The sequence below is a fragment of the Triticum aestivum genome, chromosome 1D (assembly GCF_018294505.1).
Source record: "Triticum aestivum cultivar Chinese Spring chromosome 1D, IWGSC CS RefSeq v2.1, whole genome shotgun sequence".
NCBI lineage: Eukaryota > Viridiplantae > Streptophyta > Magnoliopsida > Poales > Poaceae > Triticum > Triticum aestivum.
The window spans coordinates 14,621,812-14,644,996 of record NC_057796.1 but is presented as its reverse complement, the minus strand read 5'-3'; the positions used below and the strand labels follow the sequence as shown (position 1 = coordinate 14,644,996).

Genomic DNA, 23,185 nt, shown 5'->3' with positions numbered 1-23,185 from the left:
TCCCTCTAGTCATCTAAGTGAAACATGATCCGAGCTCAACTAGGCCGTGTCCGATCATCACGTGAGACGGACTAGTCAAGATCGGTGAACATCTCCATGTTGATCGTATCTTCTATACGACTCATGCTCGACCTTTCGGTCCTCCGTGTTCCGAGGCCATGTCTGTACATGCTAGGCTCGTCAAGTCAACCTAAGTGTATTGCGTGTGTTCCGAGGCCATGTCTGTACATGCTAGGCTCGTCAACACCCGTTGTATTCGAACGTTAGAATCTATCACACCCGATCATCACGTGGTGCTTCGAAACGAACGAACCTTCGCAACGGTGCACAGTTAGGGTGAACACTTTCTTGAAATTATTATAAGGGATCATCCTACTTGCTACCGTCGTTCTAAGCAAATAAGATGCAAAAACATGATAAACATCACATGCAATCAAATAGTGACATGATATGGCCAATATCATCATGCTCCTTTGATCTCCATCTTCGGGGCACCATGATCATCTTCGTCACCGGCATGACACCATGATCTCCATCATCATGATCTCCATCATTGTGTCTTCATGAAGTCGTCACGCCAACGATTACTTCTACTTCTATGGCTAACCGTTTAGCAACAAAGTAAAGTAAATTACATGGCGTTATTCAATGACACGCAGGTCATGCAAAATAATAAAGACAACTCCTATGGCTCCTGCCGGTTGTCATACTCATCGACATGCAAGTCGTGATTCCTATTACAAGAATATGATCAATCTCATACATCACATATATCATTCATCACATCTTCTGGCCATATCATATCACATATATCACTTGCTGCAAAAACAAGTTAGACGTCCTCTAATTGTTGTTGCAAGTTTTTACGTGGTTTGTAGGTTTCTAGCAAGAACGTTTCTTACCTACGTATGACCACAACGTGATTTGCCCAATTTCTATTTACCCTTCATAAGGACCCTTTTCATCGAATCCGTTCCGACTAAAGTAGGAGAGACAGACACCCGCTAGCCACCTTATGCAACTAGTGCATGTCAGTCGGTGGAACCTGTCTCACGTAAGCGTACGTGTAAGGTCGGTCCGGGCCGCTTCATCCTACAATGCCGCCGAAACAAGAAACGACTAGTAGCGGCAAGAAGAATTGGCAACATCAACGCCCACAACTTCTTTGTGTTCTACTCGTGCATAGTAACTACGCATAGGCCTGGCTCATGATGCCACTGTTGGGAATCGTAGCATAATTTTAAAATTTTCCTACGCTCACCAAGATGCATCTATGGAGTCTACTAGCAACGAGGGGAAGGGAGTGCATCTACATACCGTTGTAGATCGCGAGCGGAAGCGTTCCAATGAACGTGGATGACGGAGTCGTACTCGCCGTGATCCAAATCACCGATGACCGAGTGCCGAACGTACGGCACCTCCGCGTTCAACACACGTACGGTGCAGCGACGTCTCCTCCTTTCTTGATCCAGCAAGGGGGAAGGAGAGGTTGATGGAGATCCAACAGCACGACGGCGTGGTGGTGGATGTAGCGGCTCTTCGGCAGGGCTTCGCCGAGCTTCTGCGCGAGAGAGAGAGGTGTTGCAGGGGAGGAGGGAGGCGCCAAAGGCTGTAGGTCTGCTGCCCTCCCTCCCCCCCACTATTTATAGGACCCCTTGGGAGGGGGAGGCCGGCCAAAACCCATCTAGGGTTGGGGGGGGCGGCGGCCAAGGGGGGGGAAGGGGTTGCCTTGCCCCCCAAGGCAAGGGGGAACTCCCCCCCCCCTAGGGTTCCCAACCCTAGGCGCATGGGGGGGGGCCCAAGGGGGCGCCCCAGCCCACTAGGGGCTGGTTCCCCTCCACTTTCAGCCCACGGGGCCCTCCGGGACAGGTGGCCCCACCCGGTGGACCCCCGGGACCCTTCCGGTGGTCCCGGTACAATACCGATAACCCCCGAAACTTTCCCGGTGGCCAAAACTGGACTTCTTATATATAATTCTTCACCTCCGGACCATTCCGGAACCTCTCGTGACGTCCGGGATCTCATCCGGGACTCCGAACAACTTTCGGGTTTCCGCATACATATATCTCTACAACCCTAGCGTCACCGGACCTTAAGTGTGTAGACCCTACGGGTTCGGGAGACATGCAGACATGACCGAGACGCCTCTCCGGTCAATAACCAACAGCGGGATCTGGATACCCATGTTGGCTCCCACATGTTCCACGATGATATCATCGGGTGAACCACGGTGTCGAGGATTCAATCAATCCGTATGCAATTCCCTTTGTCAATCGGTATGTTACTTGCCCGAGATTCGATCGTCGGTATCCCAATACCTTGTTCAATCTCGTTACCGGCAAGTCTCTTTACTCGTACCGCAATGCATGATCCCGTGACTAACGCCTTAGTCACATTGAGCTCATTATGATGATGCATTACCGAGTGGGCCCAGAGATACCTCTCCGTTTACACGGAGTGACAAATCCCAGTCTCGATCCGTGCCAACCCAACAGACACTTTCGGAGATACCCGTAATGCACCTTTATAGTCACCCAGTTACGTTGTGACGTTTGGCACACCCAAAGCACTCCTACGGTATCCGGGAGTTGCACGATCTCATGGTCTAAGGAAAAATACTTGACATTGGAAAAGCTCTAGCAAACGAAACTACACGATCTTTTATGCTATGCTTAAGTTGGGTCTTGTCCATCACATCATTCTCCTAATGATGTGATCCCGTTATCAATGACATCCTATGTCCATAGTCAGGAAACCATGACTATCTGTTGATCAACGAGCTAGTTAACTAGAGGCTTACTAGGGACAGGTTGTGGTCTATGTATTCACACATGTATTACGATTTCCGGACAATACAATTATAGCATGAATAATAGACTATTATCATGAACACAGAAATATAATAATAACCATTTATTATTGCCTCTAGGGCATATTTCCAACACATTGTGCCAATGTTGCTTTCCTATTATCTGACTTGGCCAATGATAGCAATGCTAGTGTCTTAATTTGGTGCAGGCTGCTGAAGATAAGAAGACAAACTCTGAAAATAGCAAGGCAACCCCATTGTTTCTTTCCAATAAATCTAGGCCAGGTAATATGCCAATAACTCATGATTAATCTGTTTGGTTCCCCACCTAATTTATGTTATGATGCAGTCGTCGAGACACTCTCCAGTATCAATAATACAGGCCTGCCAATATCGCCATCTGAATCTGTTCAGTATCCTCTGTCTCGAATGCAATGAAAAAAATGTATGTTTGTGAACCAATTAATGGCTGAAGGAATGATGGAAATGGTGGAGAAATCAGAGGTGCAGAGTCGTGCGACACAACAACTGATCAATGTTTTCAGAGACAGTGTAGCAAAGCAGCAAGAACTTGCTCACATGCTTATGGGCGTCATCCGTGCTGAGGTTGCAGATTGTGACATTGTAGATCGTTAGGTTCTGTTCATTTATTTGCACTGGCATCAATCTTTGATTGCCTAGTGGATGTAGTTTCCTGTAATATATGCTGGATGTGCAACGTTTTTCCCTGTATGCCGTACCTTTGCTTGATCGGTTTTGGTCGTATGCATTATTGCTCGGCGTAATGGGCTCAAATTATCTAATTTGGCCTAAAGACATGTACAAACTTTAGTGGGCCCATTAAGTTAATGGGCCGTTATCAGGCCGAAAGTTAATGGTCGGCCCTCTTAACTCCCGGGTCGTTAACAGGCTGATATCGAAGCGGGCAACAGGTGGGCCCAATTGATTTCACGGGCCGTTAACAGGCCGTTACTAAGTTTGGGCTACATAAGGCCCACTATACTTTGGGCCTTTAGCAGGCCGAAAGAGACAGCGGGCTTGTACTAGACCATGAAGAGTATGAGCCGCTAAGAGGCCGAAAGTCAGGTCGTATTGTAAATGGCCCAACTGTGTTGTGGGCCTTTAGCAGGCCGAAAGAGAAACTGTGCTGGTATTGGACCATGAAGGGCATGGGCCGTTAAAAGGCCAAAACTCAGGTCCGACTACAAATGGCTCAACTCATTTATGGTCTGTTAACAGGCTGAAAGGCACACAGGGCCGGGAATTGGCCCAACACTTAAATGGGTCGCTAAAAGGCCAAAACTCAGGTCCGACTACAAATGACCCAACAGATATATGGGCCGTCACCAGGCTGAAAGACACACCGGGCCGGAAATTAGCCCAACACTTAAATGGGTCGCTAAAAGGCCGAAACTCGGGCCCGACTATAAATGGCCCAACTGATTTATGGGCCGTCAACAGGCTGAAAGACACACCGGGCCGGAAATTAGCCCAATATTTAAATGGGTCGCTAAAAGGACGAAAGATGTACATCGTGAAAATTGGCCCATCCACTGAATGGGCTGTTAACAGGCCGAAATCTCATCGGGCTGATATTGAGCTCAAATATATAGTGGGCTGTTAACGGGCTCGAACTGACGATGGGCTGCAATGGTGTCAAATCTTTAACGGGCCGTTGACGGGCCGAATTGGCACATCTCGTATGGGCCGTGGGCTTAAATGGACCTGACACAAATAGGCCTTATATGGGCCGGCCTGCTATTTTTTACTAGGCCGGCCTTTTTCACCGGAATGGGCCACTGTTGGGCCGTGCGACGTGTCGACCTGTCATAGTCGCCTCCTGTCCAATGAGTGGATGACATCTGTCCCAACGGTGAGGCAACACGTGTTTCCTCCGGCCAATGATGATTTTACACGTGGAAAATCCCCATTGGTCCAGGCTGTTAACGGGTTATCGGATCCAAAACCGGACCCGATAGCTTAACGGCGTTCCGTTACGGTGAGTGCCACGTGTCGGTCACCCTTGACGAAAGCATTTCTGTGACGCGCGATTTATCATCATGGAAGTAGACACTTCCATGATGATAATTTTGGTAATGTCATGGAACACTTCTACGACAGCACAGATATGACTATCTTAATTCTGTCACAAATTTGTCATGGATGTACATGCATGACAGAAAACGTGACCTACTGTGACAAATACGTATCATCACGGAAGTGTATTTTTTTTTAGTGATGCCTGCACCACCATAATACCGTTTCGTTGTCTGCCTAGAAAACTCTGCAAACGTCATGCCTTCTTTCAGCCTTGACGACAGCGGGGGGATTTTCTTCAGAATTTCCTGCAACAATGTATGTTCACCACAAGACCCGGCTGATCCATCATGCCTGGAGGCCAATTCCATGTGATCACTTGAATCATCTTCATCGGCAGAAGAGTAACCCGAGAAAGGTAGAGTTTTGTCCCATGACGGCTGGTGCAAACCAGGAAAGTCTCCCGACTGATGTTTGGCAATCCTAATGGTCTACTGACAGCATGAAGCGTAGATCTCAGTTTCCCCCATGACAAGATGCCTGCTGCCTCCCCAACCTAAACAATGAAGCTCTCCTGGGAGCATCTCACTGAGAATACCCTCCTTTTACTGAAGAGCTGCAGGTGTGAGTGCCCATCAGGAAGAGAGCATTCTTCGCTGACCGGGAATTCTTGTCCGAGAGTAGAGCGCAAGAATAATGGCGCTGTTAAGACTGTCAGCACCCCATAGTCATAGTGCCACTCTTGCCACCGTGGAATGGACGGCGTGGAGGGCACTCTCGCCCGCAAAAGCTCTCAGGAGGCAGGTACTCCAATATTCTTTATTGGAGTAATATATTGCTCGATACGAAAAGTCGCCTTCTACTCCCCAGCTCATTTGAGCTCTGGCATTTGAGCTCTGGATGAATAGTAAATTCTAAAAAAAATTGAAAACAATATAAAAAATTCTGAATTTTTCTGGTGCAAACTTTGACAAATTTTCTTAGTGCTTGCTATTTTTCATCTCAAAATAACATTCACGGAAGTCATGGAAAAAGAAACAACACTCTAAAATTCTTTCGAGAATAGCATTTTCGGAGTGTCGGTTTTTTAACCACGACTACCACAAATGTTATTTCGAGATGAAAATATTTCAAGCACCGAGAACATTTGTCACAATTTGCACACGAAAAAAAATCAGTTTTTAATGCTTTTAGTATTTATTTTTACTTTTCTGTTCATTAGGGAGCATCTGAGCTCGGGACTAATACTCCGCGTCCTCGCTCGATATGGTTTTGGATCAATCGTGCCGAGCAGGAGGGATAAAATGTTGACAAAAAAGACCCATACACATACTATGTGCAAAATTAAGGGATAGCGTGAAACGAACAACCGGGAGGGCCTCAGACCTCCTCGCTGAGCCAGTCTCTGGCACTGGCCGGCTGGCACGACACACACCCCACTTGTCGCGATCGAACTAGCAGAACACGGAGATGAAGATGCCGACAGGTGGGTCTGACCCGTCTCTCGTGCGTGGGCCAGAGGACAGGACGACATACGTCGGTGCAGCCGAAGTTACCACATGACAATGGCCCTGGCCGCACCCGCGGTCCATCCGTCATGGACCCCCGAGGGACGTCACCCAAGAGCGCACCACCGTGCAACAGACGGCGTGGAAGGCACTCACGCCCACGAAAGCTCGCACGAGGCGGGTACTCCAACATTATTTATAGGGCTAATATATCGCTCCATACGAAAGTGCCCTTCTACTCCCGTGCTCAAATGAGCTCGGGATGAATAGTAAATCCGAAAAAGTGAAAACAAAGTAAAAAAATTTAAATAAATCTGGTGCAAACTTTGAGAAAATTTCTCAGTGCTTGCAAATTTTCATCTCAAAATAACATTCGTGGAAGTCATGAAAAAAGAAACAACACTCTAAAATGCTTTCGAGAATAGCATTTTGGGAGTGTCGATTTTAATGTTTTTTACCACAACTTCCACAAACGTTATTTCGGGATGGAAATTTTCAGGCACTGAGAACATTTGTCACAATTTGCACCCAAAAAATCAGAGTTGTTTGAATGCTTTTACTTTTTTACTGTTCATTACGGAGCATATAAAATGTTGACAAAAAAGACGCAAACACACTTTGTGCAAAATTAAGGGACTAAAAGCATATTTTCCGGTAAACCAAAATCCTGCTGACTTCAGATGGTTTGTTGCTTCTGTGAGCCAGTGCCGCTGTATATACCATGGACCAATAACAAGTTATAAGCGAAATCCACGGGCGCGCCGTTGACGCAGGAACACCAACAAAAACAAACAAAAATAGATAGATAGATCGAACCCTACAAAAATCTTAGGAATGAGTGACAGAAGAAAGACCATCAGCACGTCAGTCAAGAACAGAACAGGAGTATAAAAAAATCAAAATAACAAAAAAAACACGAGCATAAAAGGCACACACTGATCAAAACGATAGCTTGATGTTACTCAAGTTACTAGCAGAAGTTCGATAAAAGGGAAGCTGAGGCCATATAAACCCAGAACAGGAGGAGGCACTTCGCCCCATACCCACCGTCCACATAAATAAAATTCCACACACTGTAGCACCACTCAAAGCAAACTTCATAGGTTCATATACAAAAAAATATAACTAAGCTGACAAGCAGAGTTGTCTGGCAGGCTCCGACGCGAGGTTGCCCAGTTGCAGTGGATCATCGGTGAGCCAGCCCTCGCTGCGCCTGTTCCATCCGAAATGTTAGCTAGCTCCTCCTACATGATTCTTGTTCCTAACAGTGGAGCAGGAATCTGTGGAAGATAACCTGCCCAAGGCCAATAGCTTGCGTCACCGGTGCTCATCATGCTGCCATAGGCTGATGGTGGGGTAGACAAAATCTGTGGAAGTTGATATGCCATGTGCCGATAGGTTGCACCACCCGTGCTCATCATGCTGCCATAGGCTGATGGTGGAGTAGAGATGTGTGGAAGCTGACCTGCGGAGCGCAGATAGCTTGCGCCACCCATGCTCATCATGCCGCGATAGGCTGATGGTGGAGGTGGAGTAGAGATATGTGGAAGCTGACCTGCGGAGCGCAGATAGCTTGCGTCACCGGTGCTTGTCATGCTGCCATAGGCTGATGGTGGGGTAGCCATCTGCAGAAGCTGATCTGCCGTGTGCCGATAGCTTGCGCCACCCGTGCTCATCCTGCTGCCATAGGCTGATGGTGGAGTAGAGAAATGCGGAAGCTGATCCGCGGGGCGCCGGTAGCTTGCGCCCTTGGTGCTCCTCATGCTGCCATAGGAATTGTTGGAAGTTCCACAAGTGTATCGTGCCTGCAGATTTGTGGGACGACGGGTGGTTGGGGCCACGCCACATTGCACCCATGGAGTTGGGGACGAATCGCTCTTTAACAGGTTGCCGATCGCCCCTAGGAGATGGCTGGTATTCGGTGACACCAACTTCTCAGCCTCAACTATGCTGCGTTTCGTCATCACACCATGGCCCTCGACTCTCAGCTTAAGTACACACTGACGCCAAATGATACCCTGCATGATTTCCTCAAATTTTACACCGTCTTTCTCGACATCTTTTATCATGAGGAGTTCTTGTGCTGTGTAGCCAATTATTTCCTCATCAGCCTGTTGCAAGACTGTAGCATTGGTTGAACCAGTATGGTCACTGATTTGGCAGTTCAGCATGTACCGGTACTCGCAGGTCTGGGACCTCCAGAGGCATCTCGTGCACCACCACCCATCAGCATCAACTTTCAACTTGTTATTGCATTTCTCACCGTCGAACATCAAGGCGCAAGATGGGTAGCAGAAGGCACCACTGTCTACATGTGAAACTGCAGCCACAACCGTGATCAAGTCAGGTTGACTGGACATCCTAAAGTTCTCATCCTTGATCTGTGCAATGGTTCGGTATGTATTGCCGGTACAGTCGAAGCCTTCCCAGTTTGTTGGAGGAGCCGCGAGCCCTTGGCCTTGATTCCTCAGTGAAAGCTGCTGCATCTTGAAATCTATTGTGTTCTGGGCTGACACTAAATCATAAAATCCACGCAGATTGTTCACAGCATTCTCTAACCTTGGAGCACGAGAGGAACCTGCCAAGCCTTGATCACGAGAACATGCTATGTTGGTAACACCTTGCTGAACCTTTGAGATCATGTCAGGCCTATGTATGCCCAGTCTATCAGAATAGCATCCGTTCTTGGGCTGAGCGGCGTCACTGACCTCATAAATTGTGGGACTCCCGATCAGCATGCACTCAGCTTGCAGTATTTCGAGCTGGAAAACAACGAAGACCCTGAACAGAAAATTAAAAGAATACACAACAGAAAATATTATACAATTGTGGACGGATAAAACACACATAAGTAGTTCAATCGAAAGAAAAGTTGCGTGGAAGTGGAATAGACTGCATTGACAAAAACAAAACCGTTAAATGAAAATCAACAAGAGCAAAGGAGTAAACAAAAGAATTGAAGCAGAAATAACATGCATGTAGACTATGATAATTGATGAAAACAAGTGAAAACTTGCAAAATAACCAGTAAAAGTAAAATCAATCTGTAGCTCGGAAATCTGCAGTCTTAAGAAAAATAATCACAAAACAACTGACTGTGATGAAGATTAATGCTTACAATCTAGTGTTAGACATAAGCCACGCGTGTGTGTGCGTGTCGAGCCAGACACCGGTGCGTGGCCGCATCGATGGTCGTGGCGAGCGTGTCTGTTGCTTGCGGTGTGGGCTGTTAGTGGATGGCATGCATGCATGTGATGCAGCCATGGCGAGAGGAGCGGCTGAGTCCTGGCGCCGTGTGAGTCGTGCTGGTAGTGCGGCCGGGTTAGTTGGTTAGCTTTGTACGTGTGCTTGTGGCCTGTTCATGCGTGTGGGTGTGTGTGCATGCGTATAAAACCCTCCCTCCTGTATTGCTTGTGTGAGACGGTATGAGTGAGTCACAGCGGAGCCAGAGATGAGGTAGATGTAGTCTCCGTCGGAACCGTGGTATGCGCCCGGCCGGCAGGAGAGCTCCTCTGGGTAGTACTGCGTATGTGTACCTCCATGTATTGTTCGAGTCGTTGTGAGAAATAAAGCCAAGATACATGCGTTCGTGTGCTGCAGCGTTGGTCACAGGGAAAATTATGATGTCTTCTTTGTCTACCTCTGTCCGGCGTTTGTGTCGCCAGGAGGCCGCTCGGCGTGTGTGACCGAGAAGGGTTAATTTGCCCCAACACATGTTGTTAAAAAACAAAGGTACATTTGCTCTGGTAAATCAAGAGAACCTGCGAGATCGGAGACACCAAGATAACTAGAGGAAAATCGCAAAAAAATATTCTTGGTGATAGTTTAAAAGCAGGTTCTCAAATTAACACTTAACGTTATAGTGTTAGTTTGATGATTAAGTTATAGTGTTAGAGACGTATTCCTAGAAAAGTATACGATCTACAGAAGGAGATACAGATACACTTAACGTTATAGTGTTAGTTTGATGATTAAGTTATAGTGTTAGAGACGTATTCCTAGAAAAGTATACGATCTACAGAAGGAGATACAAATTGTGTACTAGTTGAAAATCCATGTGGCCTATTAAAAATTACTGTGCTTGTTACTAATATTGATGTTGTCTTGCCTAAGATGGCACCACACTACCTTTTTTTTTCTAGTTAAGCGTTAGTATTACAGAAGCATTTATGATGAAAAATCTAGTCTTGGTGTTTACACATGAGCCGCAGGTTCATCTGTATATCTAGTTGTTAATGTGATAATAGTTTTTGCTTTCACGGATTTTGCGATGAGAGACAAGTTTTTGTAAAAAAAATTCTCTTTATTGGATTTTATGACAAACAGTAAAAAAATAGCAAGCAAAAAAATTCTGAAAATTTTGTGGCTTCAAACTTGACCAAATGTTTTAGTTGCTCTCAAAAGCACAGCGACATGTGTATCCCTTTATTGGATGAAGTTCTTTGAAATGTATCTCTTTCTTTTCTTTTGCTTTGCGCCCCAATGGTACTTTAGCCACAATCTTCATCCAGTTAGCATGCATTTCCTGGGAGAGGTTGGACCTTCAATCTACACACTATGCAATTTACATGTGGGCAGTAGGACAGTACTTTTGCTGAAGATGGCATGTGGTTGTACATGGGGGCCATGGTAAATTTTAGTAAAGTTATTGTTCAAGCCCATGACAATTTTCTCAGCAAATGTCTTCTTAATCATGGCAATTTTGTAGAATCTCGTTTTATTTGTAGAGATCACATGTAAGTGCTTTGGAGTTTGTCCCTATGTCTCATGGTAAAGTATTACCACGTTTTTACACAACACAATGGCAAAATTTAATTTGCCATGGCAAGTTTCTTTTTTCACAACAATGTCAAAAATTTGTTAGTGGTTTTGCCATGGTAAATTCACTGGATGTCCTACGTCAAATTCAATTTAGTGCTTTTTTCACGATGATGTCAATTTTTTTTAGTGATTTTGCCATGGCAAATTCACTAGATGTCCCATGGCAAATTCACTTTAATGCCCATGGCAAGTTACTTTTTCACGACGATGGCAAACTTTTTTTTAGTGATTTTGCCGTGGCAAAGTCACTAGATGTCCCACGGCAAATTCACTTAATGCACATGGCAAGTTCACTTAGTTTCCATGGCAAGTTCTTGTTTTTCATGATGATGTCAAACTTTTTTTAATTACAAACTATGGCAAATTTGCTTTATCTACCATGGCAAATTTTCCTCCAACATGGCAAATTTTCACTTTATGGACCATGGTAATTTTTTTGGTTGGATTATGGCTAACTTTTTCTTTAATGGACCATGACAATTTTCACCCAATTTTTCATAGTCTACAAAATTGCCATGGCAATTACTACTCCATTTTTGCCATGAGCCTAAAACACTTTTTATATGTTCTTTTTTTTAACACCATGGTGAATTTGCTCTTCGCAACAAGGCAAAAATACCTCTTTTCTATGTGCGCATGGCATTTTTAGTTTTATGGATCAGGCAAATGTAGTTGATACAAAAATGGCAATTTTCACTTTTTCTGAACCATAGAATTTTTGAAGTTTTTTTTCATCCATGGCAAAATTTAATTTTTTCCCACAGCAAATTTACCTTCATTTTTCTCGCATGGCTAATCTTCCTGTATCGCAATGGCAATTTACTATAACATACACGGCATTTTTTTTAAACGCTCATGACAAATTTCTAGTTTCTATTTTTCTTCTGCTATGACAAATTTACTTTTCTGGACAATGGCAAATGTAGTTTTTTTGCCATGGCAAAATACGATAAATGTATTTTATAAAGCTCAGATTTTGCTGTGATTAATAAAGCCCAGTTTTTTTAAGGACAATGGCAAATCTAGTAAAAATCTGGGTTTTCTTTTACTGGTCTTTTATTTTTCTTTTTGGTTTTTGCACGAAAAAGGCCTGTAGGGACCGATGGGCAGTGCGTTTGGGCTGTGGTGTTTCCCTATCGAACGAAATTGTTCGGTAGGTTGATCGCTGGTACCAAGCAACTCGTTCGGTCTGGGTCCCCAGACCGAACTTGTGGGCGTTATTGGCGTTCAACAAGAAAGGCTAAACCCACAAGCAGATAAAGGAAAAACCAGAATTCCGATCTTCCAAACAAACTTCTGCTATCAGGTGGGTTTGTGTGCAGCCAGCACTATTTGGAATGGCTGTGGAGGACATAATAAAACACTCTCGGTACGTGATTGATCTTGATCCGAGCCCAAAATAACTATCCCTACAGACAAGTCTAGCCCTAGCAGGTTGTAATTTTGGAAACACCGGCCGACCCCAGTTTACTAAAAATAGATGTCAGGTTACTTACTCCAGATTTGTAAATTGCATGGGGTCCTGCCTGAATGTTGAAAGTTAATTCCACCGCATGAACCGGTTAGACTTAGACTTAGACACTTAGACTGGATGCGAAACCCTAACGCATGATTAGAATCACGGCAACACGCACAAAAACCTTGCAAAACCCCAATCCATGTAGTACCGATCGATGCGGGGAGAGGGAGTTAACGATCCGTCGCATGGTGATCAGTACCTTGGGTTCGCGGCATAGCTGTATAGGTAGTCGAGGACTCGGACAACGGAGCCGGCGCGGAGGAGGCCGGCGGTGACGAGGCCGTCCATGGTGACGTCCAGCACCGCCTCCAGCGAGTGCACGCCGTCGGAGAGCACGAGGCCGAACTGCCCCGTGCTGGCCACGGTTCCCGCCGGCGCTGGCCCCGGCGCGCCCACAACCTGCAGCACGGCGCCCATCACCTGCCCCAGCCCCGACACCAGCGCCGCCACCGCCCCGTGCGTCAGGTCTGCTGCCATCCCTCCACCCATCGCCGGCCGGGCTGCGAGGAGAAGGCGATCGCGAGGAGAGTGGGGGGCAGGGTTCAGGGATTGGGATTGGGTGCAGCGAGGTCTTCTCAAGTTGTTGGGACGGTTAGTTATTTGATTTGACGAGGCGTGCTAAGCGGTGGGGAGCAACCGTCTCGTGGCCAGATAAGATATATACGTTTGACTTGGGCTAAACTCTACTGGATATATTCTTTATTTTTGCGACTGGATATATTCAACTGGCCAATTTTTCTTTTAAGGTTCCGTTTGGGTATTATTTGACCAGTGTGTGTTGACAAGAAAAGTGGACCAGCGTACGTGTAGTTTGGACCGGAGTGTGGATTTGTTGTACTGCAATACCACATCAAATTCTTTTAGCTTCTTCTAAAAAAATCAAATTCTTTTAGCCGCATAGTACTTTCCCAAAATTGAGAAGATGAAGGTGCATGATAGAGGTGGCTGGTACCATGACAACATCCAATATGTATCCTAGCTGGGCATCTAGGGAAGAATACATCCCAACCTACACCCTAATTTAGTGATCTATAAACGCTCTTACATCTATAATCTATTTTTTTTGCGGGGATCTATAATCTATATATAATACCTAAATAGTTCATCCCCACTATCCTATTTCTCTTGACATGTAGCCTATCCACCTCAGCGGGCTTGCCACATGAACATTCCATCACCGGCTTACGGATGGGCCCGACCACCACAACAGCCTCGCCACATCAGCCTTTGTTAACGCTTGACTGCCGAAGAGAACGGTTCTCCCTCTACCGCACATGTTCTTTCCTCTCCCCGCTAGCTTCTGACTTCAGCGTTGTGGCCCCTTTCATCTCCTCAAATCATTCCCTTGCTGATTGATTTCCCATCACTCTGTTCCTCTTCTAGGCCATATTCTCTTCATCTTCCTCACCAAACAAATTACAAGTAACGGAGCCTACCACTATCATAGTCTTCACACACAAGAATTAGTGCCCCTGCTCGAGAGTATTACTCAGGTAATCAGATTTCGCCCTCGGAAATCAAAGTGCTAGAGGTGAACCAGGTAGTGAGATTTTGCCCTGGAAAATTTACGCGCTGAAGGCGGCGAATTTGAAATCCTCTGCAGTCAACGCCCGTCGTCTGCTGATACTGTGGCCACGTCTTAACCACCACTGTTGGACAGGGTGAATTAGGAGGCGAGACCGGTTTTACTACTCTCGAGTGTGTGCACACACCTTATCCCGACCGCTGGTTCGATGGTGCTCATCCTTGAGATCTAAACTGAGCTCTGTCGCGCTGGTCTACTTTACTACTGAATTGAACAGTAACAATGACTGGAATAACGCCAAATTTTAAAACCTGATGCGACTCCTAGGCCACTGTTCATGGTGAGCAGGCAAACGTGTCCGCCCGTGAGTCATAAACAATTTGAGCGGTGAGATTTATTTCTTCCTTTCTTCCTTTCTTTTTATGGTGAGCGACAAGTAGTGAGCAGGCACTTATTGTTTGGGATGCGTGAAAATAAATCAAGTTCGTGAGGTGTGATTACCAAAGGTGCCACAGGTGTTCCTTTGCTTCTTCTTTTTTTTTGACCGTAGATGTTCCCTTTGCAAAATAAAAACTCATTAGACATTACCTGATGTTTTGACTGAAAAGTGACAAGGTGGTGCAGCTACAACAGTGGCTGGTCTGTGGTGGTGCACCGACAGCACCGCCTACCGCAGGACCCAGCACTGCAACGTAAGACAGGAAATACTAAATTATCATAATGGACTGACATAACAGCGCATGCATCTGCAAATGACCTGCAACGTGACAGACTGTTGCACACATCTCATGGCAGACCGATGGTCAGGATAAGAGGCGTGGGTGCGTTCGAGAGTAGTGGCACCTTTCCGAACCCGAAGCTCCAGCTGACGCTGTGGCGCCATCTCCGGCACATCCACGATCCATGTATCGCTTGCCTGCTGAATCACGGGCAAGCCCGTAATCTTATCCATGAGGAGGTAATAAACACCTGATTATATCTCTAATCTTGCCGTGCCGTTAATTTTGCTACATGCTTGTCTATTCCGCTCATATGAGTTACAGTGATGGGCAAAGTCTGGAGACCGGAGTTCCCTTCACGTGCTGCTAACTCCCTCACGAAATCTGCTTTATATCAGGTTGTTCCTTATTCCTATCTCCATTAATTCATTCCTCCTGTATACTATCTTGCTACTTCACCGTCAGGCTATCCCATACCATTTGCTGATTTTTTTTTTGCCATGCTTCTGTAATTATGTAAATACTCCATATTAACATGTTGTTCTTTCTGTATCATTTTCCATCCTAACTATGCCATATTTACAGGTTGTTCTTTCTGTATTTATTGACAAATTGTCCTATCTGATTTCCTACTTCACAACGACGAACTATAGATGGTTATGCTACATGGAAGGATGGAGTGCCAAAATTCATTTTGACACGGACAATATGGAACTACATCGGGTTGTCGAGCAATTATTGAGAACTGTAGATTGTTTCCTTAGCTCTGTGGGACACCGTAGATAATTCATGTCTAAACGTTTCCTTCAAATTTTCCAAGCGCATGTTGGCTACCGGGCGTGCCTCGGATTTACCATGAGATTATGCAACTTTTACCCATCAACGATCTTGATGGAAATATTAAGAGTAGATATGAAGAGTCTATTCTCCAAGTGTCCCCAACTGTTTGTCCCGATGTTTATTCTTCATTTCAATTTCTTCAAATCTCAAGAATGGCGAGCATAACCTGATAAGTAACAAATAGTTGTGTTTCAGTTCCTGCAAGCCCAAACTTCTGACCACATGTTGTCATGGAAATCATAGATAACTAGCTGCATGGATCATCTAATTAACGTACACACATAACTCATTACATTGTTTGTTGATTAAAATTTCTAATCGTTGATTTCGTTCAGAATAAAAGAGATAGAATAATCTATTAAAAAATGTAGATACGGTAGAATGTACAGCTATAAGACTTTCACAAATGGTTCTGACAAATCACCACATTAGTTCTGATAATGACAAGTAACATAGTATTGCAGAAATTACCCACATTACAGAACAATCTTGCATTACTGCACCGGTGGAGCATCACTATGATAGTACCTTAGATCCTCACATTTGGTGAACTGAAATAGTGCTGCTATGAAAGAACTTTAGCATCTGATTTGTGCATTCAATGAATGATATGGGCATATGGTTATGCTTAGGTAGTTGGTAGTTTCTACTGGCAAAAATGAACCTAAATATTTTCTATAATGATATTATCTTTTAGAGATTGTTTCTGCTTAAGATTTTCTGTGCGCATTAGTCGCTTTCTACAAATTCCCGCCGCAACGCGCGGGGTATCTTCTAGTTTCTTTAAGGAGGGAGTACTAACGAAAGCAATTGTTTTCTCCTAGCTGAAAGTGGCATTACCAATAAAAATATATATCCTACACATGAGCTACTTGCATATCAATGGAGAGTAGCATGCTTGGTCTAGGTGTGACTTACCCCATCATCATTGGCATGAGGTTGCTCTAGGTGTAGCATGCTTCGTATTGCTTGTGGGTGTGCGCAGTGGCGAACCTAGAAATAAAATAGAGGGTGTACACACTTATAGAAAAAAACGAGGTTTATTTTGATTAGGTTAGATGGGTCTTGAAAAACAGCTAATTATTACATGGTAAAAAACATTCCAAAATTCTGGGTGTGCCATGGCACACCCGCTAGATATGCCACTGGGTGTGCGTGGTGGGTGTGGTTGCTAATCCTCGTGACTAGCGTTTGAATGGCTGAAAGGTGTGGTATCCAGTTTCCTTGCTGTTTCTTGTTAATACAATGATATGCTTGCTTATGCGTATTATAGAAAAAAAATATCGATGGAGAAACGAAGCTTATAAAGCACACTAAAATTTTGAAATCTAAGAGCACTTACCATTGACCATGCACTCGGTAAACTCTAGTTCACCAAAATAGTGTAATCCCTCCGCAACGGTGCATTAGGCGTCTTAGGTTGTGCACTCTGACCAAGACGGGGAGAAAAACGAGAGAGCTTGATGTTTATTTGCTAATTAATGCCATTGAATGCAGATAACTAACCACTGCACGATATGCTAGTCTCAAGTCATTGAAGACATACATGCCCCACGTCCCCTATTGGTTGATTACTTTTTTCATGGCAAGAAACAAGGAATGAGATGTGGAGTTAATGCATCACACATAAGTATTTTGGGATTATCTGGTTTTCATAATGTGCTTAATGCACTGGTACTGAGGGAGTACTAAACATATCCTTCTATAAGAAGAATCCTTAGTGATCAAGTCATAACTCAACTTTACTACTCCCCCATTCCTAAATATAAGACGTTTTGGCAGTTCAATTTAAACTGTAAATAAGTCTTATATTTAGTAACGTAGGAAGTATAACTCTTCCGAAGTACCATCTCAAAATAAAACAACTCCAGGTCGTAATATGAAAAACAAAACATACCTCTGTTTAGGCCATTTGAACGGTCTGTTCACACAGTAGTATAATATTTCTATAAATTGCCAAGCAACAAGGATTTTGCATTGAACCAGATGGTTGGTCCTTTGAGCATAATCATTGTGGAGAACACTATGCACTCTATCTAAGGCACAATGATGAAAAAAAACATAAAAAAATGTTGATGAAAGGAGTTATGGTTATAAAGTACATAACCTGCAACACGTATACAAGCATGATGAAAATTCATAATGGTGTGAACTATATGTATGACAAAGCATGATATATGAATCTTAGGAAGATGCATCCATTAGTCATCACATCACAGAGTGTGTTGGCCTACATGATTGAAGTTTACCAAGGTCCCACTAAAGCATCTTAATCGATCGCTCCATAGCAGCCTCAAGCTCGAGCATTGTTCTCATCAGTTGGCAGTTTAACTTTTTAACCACTAACCTTTGAACTTTTCACAGTTGAATGCTCAACCCTTTGACCATTTGACGCCATTGGCCATTGACTTATCAAAGAATTGCATATTTTTTATGAATTTAAAGATCATAAATTTGCAAAAAGTTGACAAATTTGAAAAAAGTTTACCAATTTGGAAAAAAAGTATGCACATTTGAAAAGTTCAGGAATTCAAAAATTTCACCAATTTGAAACAGTTCGCAAATAGGGGAAAGTTCACATATTTGAAAATAGTAAAAAAATGATAAAAGTTTATGAATTTTGAAGAAAAAACATGATTTTGAATAAAGTTCATGAATTTGAAAAAACATTACGAATAAGGTAAAAGTTCGCGAATTTGGAAAAGTCCTGGGTGTTAAACAAAATTTTGCGGATTATAAAACATTCGTTGATTTGCAAAAGTTCGCAGACTAGAATAAAAGTTCATAGATTTGAAAACAAGTTTGCGGGTTTTAGAAAATTATCATTAATCTGTAATATATTTTCATAGATTCAAAAAAAGTTCATGAATTTTACAAAAAAATCATGGATTTGAAAAAACTTCATGAATTTGTCGAAAGTCCATGAATTTGAAAAGTGTTTATGAATTTGAAAAAGGTTTGGGAATTTTAAAAGGTTCGTGAGTTTGAAAAAGTTTGCAAATTAAGAAAATAAAGAAAAAGGAAAAGGAAAAGAAGACAAAAAAGTGAAAGAAAGTTGGAGAAAATCTGGGCGAAAAAGCAGAAAGAAAACCATGGAATGCACTGCCTTTTTTAGCCTTACATTTGCCACACAAGAAAAAAGAGAAGTAAGTGTGCACAACAAGTAAGTTGTTCTTCTCTCCACCTCGGTCTCATATTTATCGAAGGTTAAGAGAATATAAAAAATGTAAATAGGCCAAGCCCAGGACAGAGTGGGTTGCGCGAAGTTGCCAGAATAGTAGAAAACAACGCTAAAGGAGCGAAATAGAAATAGGTATTAGGGTACGGTCAGACAATAATGTTTTTTGTCTTTTTATTAAGGTAAATAATTTTTTTGTCTAACAGCCAAGCGGCCCATGGGTGTGCTGGATTCTCGATTTGTGGGGCTAGCCTGCAAAAAGTGACTGTTTGAAAACGTGGCTGTAGAACCGAACCGGCGCTCACTGCAGCGCCTAGTGGGCCAACCCATTACTACTTATTTTTTCTCCGTTTAATACCCAAAAAAGGGTGTGCACACCATGATCCAAAACCCGATGCTCCAGTTTTAAAAACGAACGCATTGACCAAGTCGCCCATCACACCTGATGTGCTAGACTCCTTCTTTTATCTTTAAAATGCAACCCTTAAAAAACACAGTTATTTTCCTTTTTTATTCATGACAGTTGACCAGTTCATAGTTTACTTCTGAATAAATACGAAAACCAACAAAAACCGAAAATTCATAGAATTCGAAAAAAACCTGAATTCAGAAAATGTTCATGGAATTTTAAAATTTGTTCACAAAGTTGAAGAAAAGTTCATCAATTTCGAAAAAGGTTCAATTTTGTTTTTAAAAAGTTCATCAATTTTGAAAAAAATCATTGGTTTGGAAAAGAGTTCACTTATTTTTGGAAAAGAGCTAACTGATTTTCGGAAAAAAGTTCATAATTTTGAAAAAATAACCACAAACTTGAAAAAAGTTAATCATTTTGCAAAAAAGTCAGTCGAACTTGAAAAAAGTGTATCAAGTTCGTAAAAAAAGTTCATAAAATTTGAAAGAAACATTAATAAAATTGAAAAAGTTCTTTGAAGTCCATGAAATTTTTGAAAATTCACATATTTGAAAAAAAGTTCATCAATTTCAGAAAACAATGTTCATGAATTTGAGTAAAATTTCCTGAATTTTGGGAAAAAATCATTGGTTTGAAAAGAATCCCCACGTTTAAGAAAAAATAAAAGAAGAAAGTCCGAAAAAAATAAAAACCAAATGAATGTCCGGAGAAAAAAACATGAACTGAAGAAACAAATAAAAGAAGGAAAAAAGCAAGTACTATATCACAACGGGTGGAGCAGCCAAGTGGTTGGTGCGCTTACCTTCGGGTGCACACTTCCCTTGTTTGAAACTTCTTTCTTGCACATTTTTTGGGAGTTAAAGAAATAAAATTGTATATGGGCTGGCCCAGGTAAAGCACTATCAGCGCTAGTTAATAGAATGCACCTTAAGGCGCCGAACAAGAAATGTCCGGTCGTTTGCAGTCCAGAATTTGCCCCATGGCTATTGCATGGGCCTTGTGACCTGCAGTGTTCTGACGCCTAGTAGGTGATAGCATGTGCGCAAGTTGTTGTTTACAAAAGAACAAGTCTGTCATGGCTCATGGCCACTTGCCGATCGTGTGGAGCGTGAGAAGCCACCATCATCGGTAGCAAATGAGTATTTTCGTTAATTACTAGGTCGCCCCCTCCCCCTTCCCAGTCCACTGTTTGCTTCTCTTAGAGCATCTTCAATAAATTATGTATATTTAGAAATGTAAAAGTAGGTGTTGTATAATTTACATCACTAAAAAGTTCTTTCTACATCATCAAAAAAAGAGTCAACAGATGATGTAATTTGATGTAAAACTATGCTCCAACAGATGATGTATAACAGATGATGTAAAACTAGTTCGGCGGCATGGCGCCGGCAGATCGAGACGAGCGGCGGCAACCGAGCTTGAGGACGAACGGCGGCGGCCGAGCTTGGAGACGAACGGTGGGGCGGCGGACGAGCTTGGAGAGGAGCGCAGGGGCGGCTAGTGAGCTTGAGGACGAGTGGCGGGGCGACGGCCGAGCTTGAGGACGAGCGGCGGGGCGATGGCCAAGCTTGAGGACGAACGACGGGCGGCGGCGGAGTGGCGAAACAGCGGCGATTTGGGGGTGATTAGAGGCGATGGGCGGTGTGGATACGGTGGCGGCAGGGGTGGGGAGGCTGGATTTGCCGGCAACGGGGTGCGGCAGGCCGGCGACGCGGCGGCGGATCGAGGTAGGCGGCCAGTCGGGGAGGGGAGGGGAAACTTTAGGGTGGTTGGGTTGGTGTGCGGCTGACCGTTTTGCATCTGGGTTTACATATCCGGCGGTTGGAGATGAAAATTTGTATCTCTAAGTTTTATATTTTACATCACTTGAAGCAGGTGATGTAATTCTTTTTACATCTACATCATCTTATTGGAGATGCTTTTTTAGGCCCCCGAGATGTAAAAGTTAATTATTTTTACATCTACTCATCTATTGGAGATGCTCTTATGATTGTGTGGTGCTATCAGTCCTATAAATCAGCCGTAACCCTCACTGCAGATGTTCATTCCTAATACCAATAGCAAAATTGAGGGAAATGGATCAGACCACAGCCATGCCCATGGTAGCCACCTCAAAAGCTGAGCTTCTGCAAGCCGATGCGGAGCTCTTTTGCCACACCTTTGCGTACCTCAAGTCCATGGCATTGAACAGTGCCGTGAAGCTTGGAATCCCTCATGCCCTCCACCGCTGCGGTGGCGCCGCCTCCTTGCCCGAGCTGCTCTCCGCCGTCCCGCTCCATCCAAGCAAACGCCCCTACCTGGGTCGCCTCATGAAGATGCTGGCTGCGGCCGGGATCTTCACGGCCGAGGATGTTCCTGCCGGCGGCGATGGGGCACGAACCACGGTTTTCCACCTCAACGCGGTTTCTCGTCTCCTGGTGGACGGCAGCTCATGCATGTCGCCGTGCGTGCTCCTCGGCACCACCGACTTGTTCGTGTCGGCCTCCTTACGGCTGCACCAGTGGCTCCTGAGCGAGGAGGAGGGGGCCACGACGGGCTCGCCGTTCATGATGGCGCATGGCGGGAGCTTGTATGGCGTCGGTAGCCGTGACCCCGAATTCAATGCCTTGTTCAACGGGGCCATGGGTGCCACCAGCGAGTTCGTCGCCGCCCTTGCTGTCCGTGAATGCAGCGAGGTGTTCGCTGGGATAACGTCGTTGGTTGACGTTGCTGGTGGGAACGGCACCACGGCGAGGACCATAGCCGAGGCTTTCCCAGGTGTCAAGTGCTCGGTGTTGGACCTCCCACATGTGATACAAGGAATCTCGCCCGATGGCACGGTTGATGTTGTTTCTGGTGACATGATGGAGTTCGTGCCACCCGCTGATGCTGTTCTGCTTAAGGTATGGTACTAATTAACTTCACTTCTTACTAATGACATCATCTAATTCCTACTCCTTCCAGTTCATAATAAGTGTTGCAATTTTTTAAACTAAGGTTATTACTTATGGTTGATCCGATTGGCAGTACGTGCTACATAACTGGAGCGATCAGGACTGCGTGAAGATCCTCACGCGATGTAGACAGGCCATTTCCCACGTAGCCAAAGCTGGCAAGGTGATAATCATTGATACCGTCGTTGGATCGCCCACACCTCAAATACTTGAAGGCCAGCTTACCATGGATTTGTCCATGATGATGTTATTTAATGGTAAAGCAAGGGACGAGCAGAACTGGCACAAGATGTTCATGGAAGCGGGGTTTAGTCACTACAAAATTCACAATGTCTTGGGAATGCGGTCCCTCATCGAAGTCCATCCGTAGCTTGCTTATCCAGCAATATCTATAGATACTTGCTTACATTTCCCACATCATATGTACGTGGGTGATGCTTAAAGTTTGTATGGTCTGCTAGCCCTATTTCCGGTAATGTGTATACCCAAATTTTATCATACACATTTGGTTGTGTCCATAGTTTGGCGCAAAGACTATGAGAATAAATTATACCTTGATGGAAAGAGTTTATTGTAAAAAAAATGACATTGATTTTTGACAGGGATTATCCCAAGGTACAACAGCGGTTACTCGTTGTCCTCTATTTTAATAATTCTGACATATTATACCGATTGATAAAAATAATTCACATTTTGACCATATGGAACGAATCCTAGGTTGCAGGGCCTGTTTGAATTATGGGATTGTAAAACGCAGGAATAGGAAAAACACAGGATTGGAATATCATGCACATTCAAATCCTATTTGTGTTTGTTTGATTTAGCATAGGAAAAACAAAAGACTTAGTTTTACAATCTGTAGAATAATGATGGTATGAGATGTT

General features: G+C 44.1%; 2 protein-coding genes and 1 pseudogene across 2 annotated transcripts; 1 reads left to right on the top strand and 2 right to left on the bottom strand.

Moving 5' to 3' along the window:
- Window positions 1-3,147: 3,147 nt before the first annotated feature.
- On the bottom strand, window positions 3,148-6,445 carry LOC123157057 (uncharacterized; annotated as a pseudogene).
- Window positions 6,446-7,295: 850 nt separating this feature from the next.
- On the bottom strand, window positions 7,296-13,302 carry LOC123163052 (uncharacterized). The gene is made up of 2 exons (XM_044580816.1): window positions 12,894-13,302; window positions 7,296-9,135 (listed from the first exon to the last, which is right to left on the bottom strand). The coding sequence occupies exons 1-2, from the start codon at window positions 13,181-13,183 to the stop codon at window positions 7,599-7,601; spliced, it is 1,827 nt and encodes a 608-aa protein (XP_044436751.1). The 5' UTR covers window positions 13,184-13,302; the 3' UTR covers window positions 7,296-7,598.
- Window positions 13,303-21,446: 8,144 nt separating this feature from the next.
- Window positions 21,447-22,671, top strand: LOC123163044 (flavonoid O-methyltransferase-like protein Os11g0303600). Its single transcript, XM_044580803.1, has 2 exons — window positions 21,447-22,250; window positions 22,375-22,671. Exons 1-2 carry the CDS (start codon window positions 21,462-21,464, stop codon window positions 22,669-22,671), a joined length of 1,086 nt encoding a protein of 361 aa, XP_044436738.1. The 5' UTR covers window positions 21,447-21,461.
- Window positions 22,672-23,185: the final 514 nt, after the last annotated feature.